Below are 15,401 nucleotides of genomic sequence, written 5' to 3' on the forward strand. Positions count from 1 at the left end.
GGGGCTGGCTGCACTGAGCCTCATCCTGGGCTTCCTTCCTTCCTTCCTTCCCTTCCTTCCCTTCTTTCCCTTTCTTTCTTTCTTTCTTTTTTTTTTTCCCTGAGCTTTCTATTCTAAAGCCCTGGGAATGATCAGAGGGGTCTAAGAAATGATGCAATCCAATAGGTCTGGGATGGGAAAAGCACCCCAGAAAAATACCACCTCAAGAAATAAAAATGAGGGCAGCAAATATAGCTTTCAGGTTTAAAAAACTTATTGAGAATGTTTACAATAATCTTTAAAATACAAGTTTAGAATAAATTACTAGGATTCCATTGTACCTTATTAATTTCTTAGAAACTATCCCTTAAAATATTTTAGTTTAAAAAGAAAATGTACTTGATGATGTGATAAAATGTATTCCTACTATTATCATTTTTTAACTTAGTAAAATACTAGAAACACCACACTACTTGCCAATCCTCACTGGTCACAGGACTACTCTTATTTAATTGCTGGTGCAATTCTTCATTTTCTTTCACCACTTCTTGGACTCGCATCCTGAATATTCTCATTTCCTCCTGAAATAAAATGTACATAAATTGTAATGCCCACGTACACACATATCTGCGTTTCTTAGTTCTAGTGGTGGTGTTGTGGTGAAAATCAAATGTTAGTAGCTTTTTTAGCAAAGCCTCACAGTGTCAGTAGCCCGGAACTCGGTGCCAGCACCAAGTGTCTGTCCTCAAGGAGCTCAGAGTCTAGTGAGAAAACACGAGGGGAAACTATGAGGCTGAGTATTACAAGGGACACCAAACCTCAAGTTTTAAACATTCAATTCCTAACGTTATAACATGTTCCTGTGACTGCCAAATACTTCAAAGGTACAAAGGGGGATAAGAAAAGTAGAGATGCTTGTAAACACTGTAATGTTTCCTCTAAAGACGTTGGAGGATAAAATGGAGCTTTTTCAATAAAATTAAGAACTTTTCAAGAGATTAGATAGCGTAGGAGTTGGAGGCTCCAAACTTGGCCCCATTACATTCACGAGAAACTCTCTGAAAGCCATGCGTCAGCACAGCTTCATCAGTCATTAGGCCCAACTCAACGACTATTGCTCAGTCTGCTGTTTTGGATGCCTAAGTCTGTGTTTGCAGCGCTGCAGCTGGGTCTCCCCCATCACAGCTTTTCTCAGCCAGCCCTTTGGCCAGCTTCAGTGTCTCCTGCCAGTGAGAATCTTAGGTGCCAATATTGATTCTGGGATGCTTCTAAATTGATGTCTCCCAGCCACCCGTCATTTATGCTTAACTTTAAACAATAATGCCAAGTAACTTCTCCTCACTTTTCTGCCCAGACACACTCCCACTTGCAGGCAGTCCACTGGCTCTTTTTCAGAACAGGGGTCAGGCAAACTAGAGCCCACAGGCCAGCCATCTGTTTGGTAAATAAAGTTTTATTGGAACATGGACATGCCCGTTTGTTTACATGTTGTCTACGGCTGCTTTCATGTTATGACAGCAGAGCTGAGTAGTTGCAAAACAGAGACTGCATGGCCCGCAAAGCCCTTTATAGAAAATGTTTCCTGACCTATTTTAGAAGGAGCACCAAATTAGTAATTGTATTAGGATTGATATTAATCAATTAGTATAAGATTAATTCATCCTCTTAAAAAATTGTGTCCAACAGGAAGTCTAGAAGAAAATATTCAAAACTGCACTACATGGGCCATGTACATGGGATAACGTAGTAAGAACAGGCTGGGTGACTCTTAAGAGACTCTTTCAGGTGGGGATCCCAGAAAAACCAACACTTCTCTCCCTGGATCCTTCCAATTCCAGAGATCTCTTTGGCCATGTAAATGAGAAACATAGAGGCATGCGGCATGGAAAGGCCTGGACATAATTACAGTACCTGCACAGCCTTGGTCTCCTGTGTAATTAAAATGAGTTCTGCTGCCAGAAGCCATTCCCATAAAACAGGTGAACACGGCAGAAATGAATAGAAACCTCACTTCCTCACCGCTTCCAACAGCTCAATAATTGGACTTCTCTGGCGTCAGCTCTTCACAGAACGAAGAAGCATGTAAGTCTGTCTAAAATATACCTGGCCCACTACCTTTTCCTGTCTGCCCAAATGTCCCTTCTAACAGTGATGTCTGCAGCTGCAGAGTACCAGTAAAGGAGAGCCTCCCACTCTGCCTTCTCTGCACCCTGAGATTCCAGCCACACGGGGCTGCCTGTCTGGGAAACTTCCAATGCAGCACCACCCCCTCCCTCCACACCTCCCTCCACCCCATCCGTCCCTGCCCACCCCTCCTGCTCCGCTGGTCACTCCCTTCCTGCCTCCCCTTCCTTCTCTCCCTCCTTCCTACCCTGCTACACTCCTCCCTTCCTTTCTCCTTTCCTTCCTTTAACAAACACTTGACTACCTACTAGACGTTGGGCATATTTACCTTCAAAATGTTTCTTCAAAGTTTGAAACGGTCTTATTTTTTGGAAATTTTGTCTCTTCTGAGACATTTGCCAACCTACCTGAAGAGTGGCAATGAGCTCATCCTTCTCTTTCATTCTGTCTTCATAAGCCAGCAACAAGGGTGACAGATACTTTATATCCAACTGAAAATAATGGAGTAAAGAAGGTTAATATATTTCTTACATCTAAATACAGTCAGGAAATTTTTTAAAAGGTGAGAAAATCCACTTCATTTGGAATGGATCTGAATAGCTATTCAAACATAGCCCAGAAAACATGGGTCTGAAATTAAATAACTTTCACTTACCAACCAGGGTGGTATAGGGCCCTTTGATGGGAGGCCTTCAATATTTACACTCTAAAAACCAAACACATTTTGAAGACAAATTAAATTATACTTCCTCTGAAATGTCAAGCCTTAAATGTTCTTAATCTAGACCATACGTTAGCAATCTACGCATCTATATGTATGTATAGACACATATATATAGCTATATGAAAAATTTCTTCTGAAATATTTAAAAGTTGCAGATAATAGAGCCCCTTTTCCCATAATACTTCAGTGTATGTTTCCTAAAAACAAAAACACTCACTTACTCAACCACAGTAAAACCACAAAAATTAAGAAATCGCCAGTGATATACTATATTCTAACTACAAACAACATTCAAAATTCACCTATTTTCTATGAGTTCCACTGTTTTTCTGTTTTTTGTTTTTTATTAAGAGTCCACATAGAAATGATTACTGTGCAGTATCTGTCTGGCTTATGTCACTTAGCATAATGTCTTCCAGGTTCATCATGTAGCAAATGGCAGAACTGCCTTCTTTTTAAAGGCTGAATATTCTATTATATCTATGCATATATTTGAAAAATCATACATGTATTATAAATCATATGTATCACATTTTCTTTATCCATTTATAGGTCAATAAAAACAGAATATTTCCATACCGTAGCTAATGCGAATAATGATGCAATAAGCATGGGAATACAGGCACGTTTTCAAGATAGTGGTTTTGTTTCCTTTGGATATATATGCAGACGTGGCGTTGCTAAACCATCTGGCAGTCCTATTTTTAATTTCCTGAGGAACCTCCATACTGTTTTCCATTGTGACTGTACCAATTCACATTCCCATCAACGATGTACGAGCTTTCCCTTTTCTCCACATCCATGCCCAGCATTTGTCTCTTGTCTTTTTGATAACAGATATTCTAACAGGTATGAGGTGCTCTCTCTCTCTCTGTGGTTTTCATTTGCATTTCCCCAATTAGTAGTGTTGAGCACTTTTTCATGTACCCACTGGCCATTTGTATGTCTTCTTTGGAAAAATTCCTATTCACATCCTTTACCCATTTTAAAAATCGGGTTATTTCTTTTTGTGCTATGGAGTTACATGAGTTGCATGTATATTTTGGATGTTAACCCCTTACTGAACATGTGGTTTGCAAATATTTTCTCCCATTGCATGGGCTACCTTTTAATTTTGTTCATGGTTATTTTGCTGTACAGAAGATTTTTATTTTGATGAAGTCCCATTTGTTAATTTTTGCTTTTGTTGTCTTTGCTTGTGGTATCAAATACAAAAACATTGCCAAGGCCAATGTCAAGTTTTATGGTTTCAGGTCTTTTGATCTTTAATCCATTTTGAGTTGATTTTTGTGTGTGGTATAAGATAAGGGTTCAGTTTAATTCCTTTGCTTGAGGATATCCAGTTTTCCCAACACCGTTTATTGAAGAACTATCCTCTCTATTCGTTGTATATCCTTGGCTCCTTTATCGAAAACAAATTGACCATATATGCATGGGTTTATTCCTGGGCCCTCTATTCTGTTCCATTGATCTGTGTGCCTGTTTTTATGCCAATACCATATTATTTTGATTACCATAGCTTTGTAATGTAGTTTGAAATCAGGAAGTGTAATGCCTCCAGTTTTGTTCTTTCTGAAGATTGCTTTGGCTATTCTGTGTCTTGTGGTTCCATAAAGAGTTTTAGTATTGTTTTATCTATTTCTGTGAAAAATGCCATTAGAATTTTGATAGGGATTGCAGTGAATCTGTAGCTCACTTTGGATAGTATGGACATTTTAACAGTATTAATTTTCCCAATTCATGAACAGCACATCTTTCCATTTGTCTTCTTCAATTTCTTTCGTCAATGTTTTATAGATTTCAGTGTACAGATCTTTCAACTCTTTAGTTAAATCCATTCCTAAATATTTCATTCTTTTTGATGCGACTATAAATGGGATTGTTTTCTTAACACCTCTTTCCAATAGTTTGTTAGTGTATAGAAACACAACTTATTTTTGTATATTGATTTTGTATCTGCAACTATACTGTATTTATTAGTTCTAACAGTTTTTGGTAGAGTCTTTAGGATTTTCTATATAAATATGATACCATGTCATCAGCACAGACCATTTTACTTCTTCCTTTCTGGACTGGATGTCTTTTGTATCTTTTTCTTCCCTAAATGCCCTGGCTAGGACTTACAGTATTAATGCTGAATAAAAGTGGTAATAGGCATCCTTGCCTTATTTCTGATCTTACGGCTTTCAGCTTTTCACTGTTGAGTATGATGTTAGCTGTGAGCTAACATTGACGTTATGGTCCTTTTATACCCACTTTGTTGAGTTTTTATCATGAAAGGGTGTTGAAGTTTGTCAAATGCTTTTTCTGCATCTATTGAAATGATCATGATTCTTATTCTTCATTTAATGTGGTGTATCACATTTACTGATTGTGGTTAGAAACAATCCTTGATATGATTTCAATCTTCTTAAATTTATTAAGACTTGTTTTGTGTCCTAATGTACAATCTATCCCAGCGAATGTTCCATGTGCACTTGAGAAGAATGTGTATTCTACTGCTGTTGGATGAAAAGTTCTTTATTAGGTCCATCTGGTCTAACATGTAGCTCAAGTCCAATATTTCCCTCTTGATGTTCTGTCTGAATGATCTATTGTTGGGGTACTGAAGTCTCCTACTATTATTGCAGTCTATTTCTCTCTTCAGTTGTTAACATTTGCTTTATATATTTAGGTGCTCTGGTGTTGGGTGCATAAATATTTACAATTGTTATATTTTCTTGATATAGTGACTCCTTTATCATTTTATAAAAACCTTCTTTGTCTCTTATTACAGTTTTGACTTAAAGTCTACTTTGCCTAAATATAGCTGCCCCTGCTTTCTTTTGGCTTCCTTTTGCATTGAATATATTTTTCCATCCCTTTACTTTTAGTCTATGTGTGTCTTTATTGAGTCTTCTGTAGGCAGCATACAGTTGGGTCTTATTTTTCTTTTTTAATCCATTTTGCCATTATCTTTCTATTGGAATATTTAGTCCTTTCACTTAAAGAAATTATTGATAAGTATGGACTTTTTAATTGCCATTTTTTTCATTGTTTTTTGGTTGTTTTGTAGTTCCTTTCTTACTCTCTTCCTTTGTGATTTGATGATTTTCTGTAGTGATATGCTTTGATTCTTGATTCCTTTCTTTTTTTCTTTTGTGTACACCTACTATAGTTTTTTGCTTTGTGATTACCATTTATCTTACACAAAACATAAGAATTTATTTTAAGTTAATAATAACTTAACTGCGAGCTTAAAATCAGTCTGTATATAGGTGTTGACTATAATCACCCTTGTTGGGACACTGGTGGGTCTTGGTACATACTAAATATACAAAAGCTCTACATATTTACCACTAACCCCATATTTTGTTTTTGATATCACAACTTATATCTTTTTTTGTGTATCTATTAATAAATTATTATACAGTTATTTTGAATACTTCTTGTCTTTAACCTTTATGCTAGAATAATAAGGATTTACCCACCAACATTATATTAGAGTGTTCTGAATTTAGCTATACATTTACCTTTACTAGTAAGTTTTATACTTTCATATGCTTTTATTACTAATTAACATCCACTCTTTTCAGCTTGAAAAATTCCCTTTAACATTTATAAGGCTGGTCTGCTGGTTATGATCTCCTTCAGGTTTCATTTGTCTGGAAAACACTTTATCTCTTCTTCAGTTCTGAAGAATAAAATTATCAGGTAGTGTATTCTTGGTTGGCAGAATCTTTTTTTCTTTCAGCACTTTGAATATATCATCCAACCTCCTTATGGCTTGCAAAGTTTCCGCTGAAAAATCCACTGATGGTCTTATGGAGGTTCCCTTGTATGTGAATTATTTTTCTCTTGCTCTTTTTAAGATTCTCTTTTGTTTTTAACTTTTGACAATTAATGATAATGTGTTTTGGTGTGGGTCTCTATAGTTTAATCTCATTTGGTACCCTGGACTTCCTAAATCTGGATATCTGTTTCTTTCTCCAGGTTAGGGAAGTTTTCAGCCATTATTTCTTTGATAAGCTTTCTGTCTCTTTCTTCTTCTGAGACCTCTACAACGTGTATAGTCCTCTGCTTGATGGAGTTCCGTAAATCCCTTATCTTCACTCTTTTTCATTTTTTCCTCCTTTTTGAACCTCTAATTGAATGAATTCCACTGCCCTGTTTTTGAGTTTGCTGATCCTTAATTCCATTTGCTATAGTCTGCTGTGGAACCCCTCTGTTGACTTTTTTAGTTCAGTGATTGTACTCTTCAGGTTTATGATTTCTGTTTGGTGCCTGTTTATATTTTCTGTCTCTTGTTGACATTCTCATTTGTTCATACATTGTATTCCTGACCTTGATGAGCATCGTTATGACTGTTACTTTGAACTCTCTATTCAGTCAGCATATCACTTACCTCCATTTCATTAAAACTGGTTTCCGGAGATTTGTTCTTCTCTTTGAAACATATTCCTTTTTTCCTTCATTTTCCCCAACTGTGTTGGTGTTTGTGCATTACATAAAACAGCCACTTCTCCCAGTCTTGACAGAATGGTCTTACAGGGGATGAACCTTATTAATCAGCCTGGTTGGGACTCCTGGTTGCCTTTCAAACCTTTGTGATTGTCCACTGTCTTCATTCTTAGTGGCTCCCAGTAGTTGAGGGTGTACCAAGACCCACCAGTGTCCCAAGGAGAATGACTGCAGTGAGCACCTAGATTAGAAGCCAGACTCTCAGGCAAAAGCTGGGAAAGTATGCAGCTATACCCCTTCCAGGGAAAAACTGGGAAATGGTCATTCTTGCCTGCTCTCTTTGTGCTGAACTTGGGTGTATAGTCACAGGGGTATGGCAGGGCGGGGAGGGGGGGTGCTCCTGAGCCCATTTAAAAACTGCTTGTTTGCTATAGTCCTATATGGGTCTCGTGAATAAAAGCCCCATTGGCTATCATAGCTGGGTGATTTGGGGGCCTGTAAAAACTAGCCTGCTTTCTTTTGAAAGTTAGTGCACTGACAAACAAACAGCTGTAAATTTGAGCAATGGGACTGAGAATGGAGCAGCTGACGTGGACTGTCACTCTTTTACTTTATATAAAATCCTGCTTTGTCCCAATTTGATAAAAGAGCCTTTATTGCCTTTGTTGTAAGAAAGAAAGGAAGGAAGAGAAGGAGGGAGGGAGGAAAAAAGGGAAGGAAGGAAAGAGAGAAGAAGGAAATAGAAAGGTCCCTAGAAAGACTGTCCTTTGTATGTGTCTTTTTATAACAAATTATAATAAATATGAACCCTTCATGGTTAGAAAAAAATTCAACAGAAAAGACTAAAAAAATCTGAAAAGTTATTTTTCTTAATTGGAAACATTACCTCTTCCTTGGATAAATCACTGAATTTGGTTTGATATCTACTCAGTTCTACATTCAAACGATGGACAGTCGTTTTCAACCCATCATTTTCATCCACCAGTTCTTGAGCTTGTTTTCTTAGATAATGTAATTCAGGTGCAGCAACTATTGGGAAAAAAAATTAAAATTTCAATATATTTTAAACAAAATAAAAATGCAAAGTATTGAAAGAAAAACAACTAATATTATAAGAACTTGTAACAAATTAAAATTTTACATAAATTGTTAATAATCTGCCTTTTTTTCCTTTTAGGCTCACAAGGTAGTGAATGACAAACTGTATAGGTATAAATGAATAAAAGTTTCTAAGTTTTTTAACACTGAATAATCAACACTGTTTTGGAAGTTTGTGGAAATTTTTGCCAGGTACAATTAAGGTAAATAAAAATTTCAGATTGGAAAAGTCATTGCTTCTGATGAGATATAAATATTTGCCTTGCAAATCATACAGAATAAAAGGAATTTTTCTTTTCCTGAAATCAGGTAGAGCTAATATAAATGGAAAATTTATTGGAACAACCTTCCCAAATAATAGCAATGTCCTATTAGAAAATATAATAGAAAATAGATCCCACAAAGTAATAACACAAATAATATAAAGTATCTAGAAATAAATGTGCCTAAGACAAGAAATATGCAAGGTGTGTATGTAGAAAACTTTATCATCTTTCTTCAGGCTATAATATTAGACTTATGTAAATAGATACATGTATAGAGACAACAGTAGTGACTATTTATATAACCTTAGAGGTAAAAAGCACTTGACAACAAGGGCATAAGTAATGAAAGAAAAATATCCTATAGATTTAGCTAAATTATCAAAATGAGAAAATACTACATACATGACAAGGGTTAAAACTCTTAATATGTAAAGAGCTCCCATAAACCAATAAGAGAAGGCCAAGTAGCTCAATATTTTTAAATGGGAAGATTTATAAAAAAGAAAATGACCTACAAAGATATGAAAAAAAATTCAAGCTCATCAGTAATAAAAGAAATACAAATTAAAATGGGATTCCCTTTTTTTGTGCCTATCAAACTAGCAAGAAAAATACAATCCTCATCATTGGTAAGTATGTGGTGAAGACGGCGCTTGTATATGCTGCTCAGAGGGATAAAAACTAATACAAAATATATGTAAGTTACTTTCCTAAGCATCAAATTTCAGAAGTATTAGAATTTCTTGGGCCGGCCCGGTGGCTCAGGCGGTTGGAGCGCTGTGCTCCTAACACCAAGGTCGCCGGTTCGATTCCCACATGGGCCAGTGAGCTGCGCCCTCTACAGCTAAGATTGTGAACAACAGCTCTCCCTGGAGCTGGGCTGCCGTGAGCAGCCGGAGGTCAGTGTGGGCTGCCGTGTGCTGCCGTGAGCAGCTGGTGGCCAGTGTGAGTGGCCGGCAGCCGGCGAGAGCTACCGTGAGCTGGTGTGAGCAGCCAGCCAGCGACCACTGCCTCAGCTGGGGCAGAGCACAAGGCTCATAATACCAACATGGACCAGGGAGCTGTGTCCTACACAACTAGACTGAGAAACAACAGCTTGAACCGGAATGTGGGGTGGGGAGGTGGAAAAAGGGGGGGGAAAAAAGAATTTCTTTAGCATAACAATAATAATGATATACTAGATGAAATCCAATTTCAACAAATATAAAGATATTAATGAAAGAACCAAATATATTATAACAAAAAATATTAATATTAATGTAACAAATATTGTAACCTAAAATACTAACTCAAAATAAGTAAGAAAATGAGTACAGTTTGTTCCTTTAATAAAAGAACTGTAGAGTTGTCCCCACCTTCCTGAGAGGGTACTCTCTCAGCCTCTTTCAGCTTTCTATTTTCTTCTGCTATTCTCTTAAGTTTTAATTGTAGTTCTTTCATTGCTTGTTTTACTACGTTAAGTTCAAGAGTAAGGGTCTGGTTTGTACTGTTCAGATGCAAATTTTCTTCTTTTAATTCCTCCAAATTTTCTTTGGTCATTTCTATCCATCGTTGACGTGTTTTCCCAGTTATATCTGAAAAGGTACAGGGAAAATGTTTTAAAATATTAACTGATATTTCCAATTTTACATCGAAATTACACGAGACTTTATTAGAAAAATCATGTAAGCAACTCCTTCATGTCAGGCCTCGTGCTACGTTCTTTGGGCCCTGAAAAGAGAATGCTGGTACAGGAAAAAATGAGTGGTCTGATGAGACTATAGTGGGTGACAGGAAAAGAGGTGGCAGAGGGAGAGGCAGAAACCAAGGGAGGCCCTTGCATATCATAAGATACAGAGTGGAGGCCATCAGGAGCCAGAAAGGCTTTTAGGCAGAGGTGAGAAAAGGAAGAAGTCCTACTCTCAGACGAACCCCTCAGGCGAGCCGTAAAGACAGTGAACTGGAATGAGGCCCAGCACAGAGGGGCTTCAAGGGGCAGTACTACAGTGGGGACAGCGAGAAGGATCTAGGGCCTAACTCAACAGGGCTCAATGGCTGACTGGGTGTGGGCAGAAAGGGAGAAGCAAAATGCGAATGAGCCTCAAGATCTGTGGTTTGGAAGTCACTTAGCCACACAAGGAACACAATGGAGCAAGGGAAGGGAAGTTCAGTTTAGGACACAAGCCCAAAGCTCTGATGGCACCTCAGCTGCAGAGACAGGAGCCACCAGCATGTGGGCAGTACCTGAAGGACCCAGGATAGGAGCAAACCAGAGATCACAAAGGGTTTTAAGAAGGAAGCAAGAAAGATTGGAGGAAAAGAGAGAGGGATGTTTCTTGGGGAGATATGCTCAGAGATGTCAAAGGAGGTGAAAATTACATTGGGCTCTCTGGTCAGGGCACACATCCAGATGGAGGTGGAAACAGAAGAGAGCATCTGAGGGCAGACAGGGTGGGAGGGCTGGTGGCTCCAGACAGTAGACTTGGCACATGCCCCAGGGGCCAGGCAAGGGCTAAGGAGGGGATTGGTGGCTCCAGATAGCCTCTCCTAACCCCTACTATACATATATCCAGTTTCTAGAACATGAAAAGAAAGGCTAAGAAATGACTAACTCCACAACTACACTGAGAACAAGAGAACCACAGGAATCCCAGAAAGAAAACAGTTGAGATTAGACTGAAGACAGAAGCTGCAGCCTAAAGTAGGTCAAGAGAGGTCAGCTACAAAAGGTTGGCATGCTGTGCCCTGGCAGATAGTGGGAACATGAGGTGGCCTGGAAAGAACCGATGAGGTGTCTGATCAGAGCACCAGATGGGGCAGACAACAGCAGAGATGCGTGCCCCTCAACAGGCAGTACATACAGGCCCTGAGGTCCGAGAGACAGGGCACGCCCGGGCAGGCTGGAGAACACAAGGAGGAAGAGGGTTCCCCGTACCCCCACTGGCCACACATTCTGCCTGTCCCTGTCACTCACTAAAGACAGGCTGTAGGACTGGCAGCCTGGCTGGTTTCCTCATCTGAGGAGCCTGCAGTAAGCAGGTATAGCATCCCCAGGCAGACCAACAGGGACGTTCAAGGACCAAGGTGGGCACACTACTAAGAACCATCCAGTGTCTGAGCCAAGGGAAGCACCAAAGTCAAATAACAGAGGAGTGAGTGGCTGCCACAAAACTACAAGACTTTGGAATGAGTACATTTAATATTCTCAGAGAGATGCTTGTCGATACTCCATAGAAATCATGGAAATGAACATTTTGATCAATATGTAAATTCAAAGCAGGGCTGAGTAGCAGAATATATACAATGCTGAATGAGCCTCTGAGCTAGAAGTTAGAGCCCTAGCAATTTCCCACTATATAGCACCAAAATCACCACGCTAGAATGGGTGAAACTTAAGTCCGTCCTACATGAAGAATAGACTTAAAAGTCTTGATACTCAATACGATTTTCAGACTAATGATGAGAGGAGTAACAGGAAAACATTACAAAATTCACTTTAAAAGCTATTGAAGCTCCCCAAATGGTATAGGGGAGAGTACCCCAGAAAGCATCTCTAGACCTCACACTCTGCCTCCAGCCCCTGAGCAGAGTCCTCATTTGCATATACCCACCCTCCCAACATCTAAGCACATCCCACAGGGACCTACCCCCAGTACTCCCTCCGGATCTGAGCACATCCCATGGGGACATACATCCGCCATCCAATGTTTCAATGTTTGTACCCTCTCTTTTGAGGCAAAGGCAGAAGTTCAACAATTGCTACCTTTTCCCAATTCCAGTAATGGGACAGAAGCAGCAGCCTTTACAGAAAGAAAAAAAAAAAATGACCCTTATCTTAGGTGAGATTATTCTGGGTAATCATAATGAAATTCAAAAGGCAAATACCTGGGGTTGGTGGAGGTTTTTCACATAATGGTGGTTTTTCATCCTAGGGGGGAAAAAAACATGAGAGCAATGAATTAGGAGTCTTAGCATCTTCTGTGTGAATTTCCTTCCTGCCATTCTGCTTCACAGTGAGTTCAGTCACTATGTCTTTACATGTATGTCCCACAAGTAACAGGCCATCAGTTCACATCTAAAGCACGTGATATGGCTGCAAGAGCTAAGCAGAGATGCACAAAGCAAACGCCAACCAGGCCTTTTCTCCTTGGGATACGCAAAAGAAGCATGTGTTCAAGGTGCTGAGAAAAGCATATAAGATCTTGCTTTTCAATACAAAACTTAAAGAAAAGGCTTTGAACTTTTGCTAATTTTTCCATTACACATCAGTCTGATATTAAGTTTCTAATTTCTGCTGAAAAAGTAGATAAGGTTATAAATTAACTCTACTGAGAAATGTTTAATTTTTAAATTCCTATGACATCGCACAATTAAAAACAAGTTAGAACTATTTCCATGTTTGCAAATGAGTTATTGTCTATTCATTCCACAAATTATGTAAGTGATTTCTAATCTCTCATTATTTTCATTTTTAAACGATGGTGAATATGAGTTTCATGTTTTTAAAGTATTTAAAAAGAAACATTCAATGGGAAAGAACTCTTAAGGGAAGACTTTTCCCCCACAAATCACAAAAGTAGTTTAAAAATTATGGTGGAAATTCTGTCTATTGAGAAAATCAGTTTTTTACAAAAATAAGCTTACCTTTAAATTCAGAACAGAATATTTATCATCTGATTAAAAAAAGAAGAGGGGGAAAAAATTTAAAGCAGATTAAAGACATTTGACAACTCAGAAGAGTACAATCACAGGAACTCACTTTCTACACATGGGCTAAATGAGGCCTGGACCGGGGACAGGCTTTGCAAGGTCACATGGCAAGCTGGGCCCGGAACAAAACAGGGAGCCCAAATGCTGAACTGCTCATCTGTCTATTCTGCTCATTCCTGACCACCTTCAGTGACTCACAGGATTGCAGAACCAAAGCCAAACTCCTCAGTGGGGCCCTGAGCCCTTCCCATGGTGGGTGAGGGGGGGAATCCTCCCACCTTTCCAACAGACCCCACCCCTATGCTCTCTCTACAGTTCCACCCACCTTTCCCTAAATGGGCGCAGCCTACCCTGCCTGGAAGTAGCGTCTGACTTGGTCATAAAAGTAGTTGTTCCTTGAAGCAAATTGCTTCATTGACATAGACAAAAACAAATTTTGCCCAGTAACTCATTTTCAATGTACAAATACACATTTGTGATCAAGATACTCTACGAAGCAGGTGACCTTATGTTCCAATTTGCCTGTACCCTTGGCTGTAGTGAAAAGCTGGACTTTCAACTTTTGAAAAGTTGGTTGTTTTTAACTTTCCACAACTAATTTGCAGAGCAGAAATTAAACTGGCTGAAAATTAGAAACAAATATGCAAAAAGATGTGAAAAACCTATAGAATTCAGAAAAACAGATAAAAATGCTTACGGATGCATACAAGATTATATATCTACTTCCTGGTTCATTACAATTACCGACACTTGAACAACAAATCAACGAAGAGCTTATTTTTGACCAAAAAAGTCATCTTGACCCACTATTTTGAACCAAACTGCTTTTGATCAAGTATTATGGGGCAGCCTGGATGGAGGCATCGGGTGAAATCCTATCCAGCCCTTCCACGTCCAGCGGTGTGGCCTCCTCTCCTGCTGCCTTCTACAATCAGCAAACAATGTTCACTGCTCTCTGGTCTTTGTGCCCGCCTCTACCACCTGCCTTAGCACCCAGGCAGTTGGCCATCTGCACATCCCCACCCTCCCACCCACCCGTGCCCCGCACCGACTGTGAGGGGAAGGGCCCACGGTGCCACCAGTTCTGGCACACAGTGAGTGCTGAATCAATTTCTGATGAGCAATTGTTTAAACTGATACAAAAAAAGAAAGTTTTAATAACTTTTACAATAGTTTTGATTTGGTGTCTTACAATACTGCAGCAGATCTGCTGCCTTTGTATGTAATGGAATCTTCTATGTCTCCGTTAAATTCTTCACAAAATAAAGTTGGGGAGGGGCAGGGGATTCAATGAAGAAAAATGGCAAAATGCTGACAGCAGTAGAAAAAGGTGGGTAAGGGGTACATGGGAATTCATTTTGCTACTCTCTCCACTTTTGTACATGTTTGAAAATTATGATCATAAAAAGGTTTTAAAGGGCAATTCACCTATTTCCACGAGAAAATAAACAATGATCTTGCCTTAGTCATCAACTTTTCAGAAAAAGAATCTGATGAAGATTAAACTCAGAATTTGTCACCCCAAGTTTACTTTGGTACTGAATGTAAATGCAGTTCACTTGGCTCTGTGCATATATTTTATTTTCTATTTTCTCATTTATAATTTCTCAAAAAGATTTCCAGAGTCTTCACCCTTCTCATTTCTACAGTCTGTACACGCACGTGGTATAAACTATTAAAATAACAACAAAGGTCTCCGATATCGGACATCCCACTGCATACAAGATGCCACACCAGGTGCTACCCCACTCTTTACAGAAAGTTCACAGTATACACCATCAAAAATTCTAACCATACAGATACATCAAAACTCCCATAATCCTCTGAACCCTTCCCCTCCCAAGAGGTTCTCAATTGGGTATGTTTCCTTTCAGATATATCTGAACATATAAAAAGTCAAACATGCATAAACCCCACGTCCCATCTCCTTTCACAGGTCTACATATAACAGACATTAGAAGATGGGGAGGAGAAAAGCACGTGCAAAGGCCCAGTGGCAGGGCAGACATCACGCAGTTGAGGAAATAAAAGAACACCAGAGTGGCTGGAGAATGGTCAGCAGGGGCAGGCCTGGTAGTTCT

At 39.0% G+C, this 15,401-nt stretch overlaps 1 protein-coding gene across 1 annotated transcript in view; it reads right to left on the reverse strand.

Moving 5' to 3' along the window:
• Nucleotides 1-15,401, reverse strand: part of CEP89 (centrosomal protein 89) — a 67,416-nt gene that overhangs the window by 33,711 nt on the left and 18,304 nt on the right. Inside the window, exons 6-12 of the mRNA XM_033128931.1 lie at nt 13,255-13,283; nt 12,496-12,538; nt 9,987-10,205; nt 8,154-8,296; nt 2,759-2,809; nt 2,511-2,594; nt 457-560 (exon numbers count right to left, since the gene is read on the reverse strand). Coding sequence (XP_032984822.1) covers nt 457-560; nt 2,511-2,594; nt 2,759-2,809; nt 8,154-8,296; nt 9,987-10,205; nt 12,496-12,538; nt 13,255-13,283 — 673 coding nt within the window. The remainder of the gene's footprint in view (nt 1-456; nt 561-2,510; nt 2,595-2,758; nt 2,810-8,153; nt 8,297-9,986; nt 10,206-12,495; nt 12,539-13,254; nt 13,284-15,401) is intronic.

The sequence above is a fragment of the Rhinolophus ferrumequinum genome, chromosome 15 (genome assembly GCF_004115265.2).
Source record: "Rhinolophus ferrumequinum isolate MPI-CBG mRhiFer1 chromosome 15, mRhiFer1_v1.p, whole genome shotgun sequence".
Classification (NCBI taxonomy): domain Eukaryota; kingdom Metazoa; phylum Chordata; class Mammalia; order Chiroptera; family Rhinolophidae; genus Rhinolophus; species Rhinolophus ferrumequinum.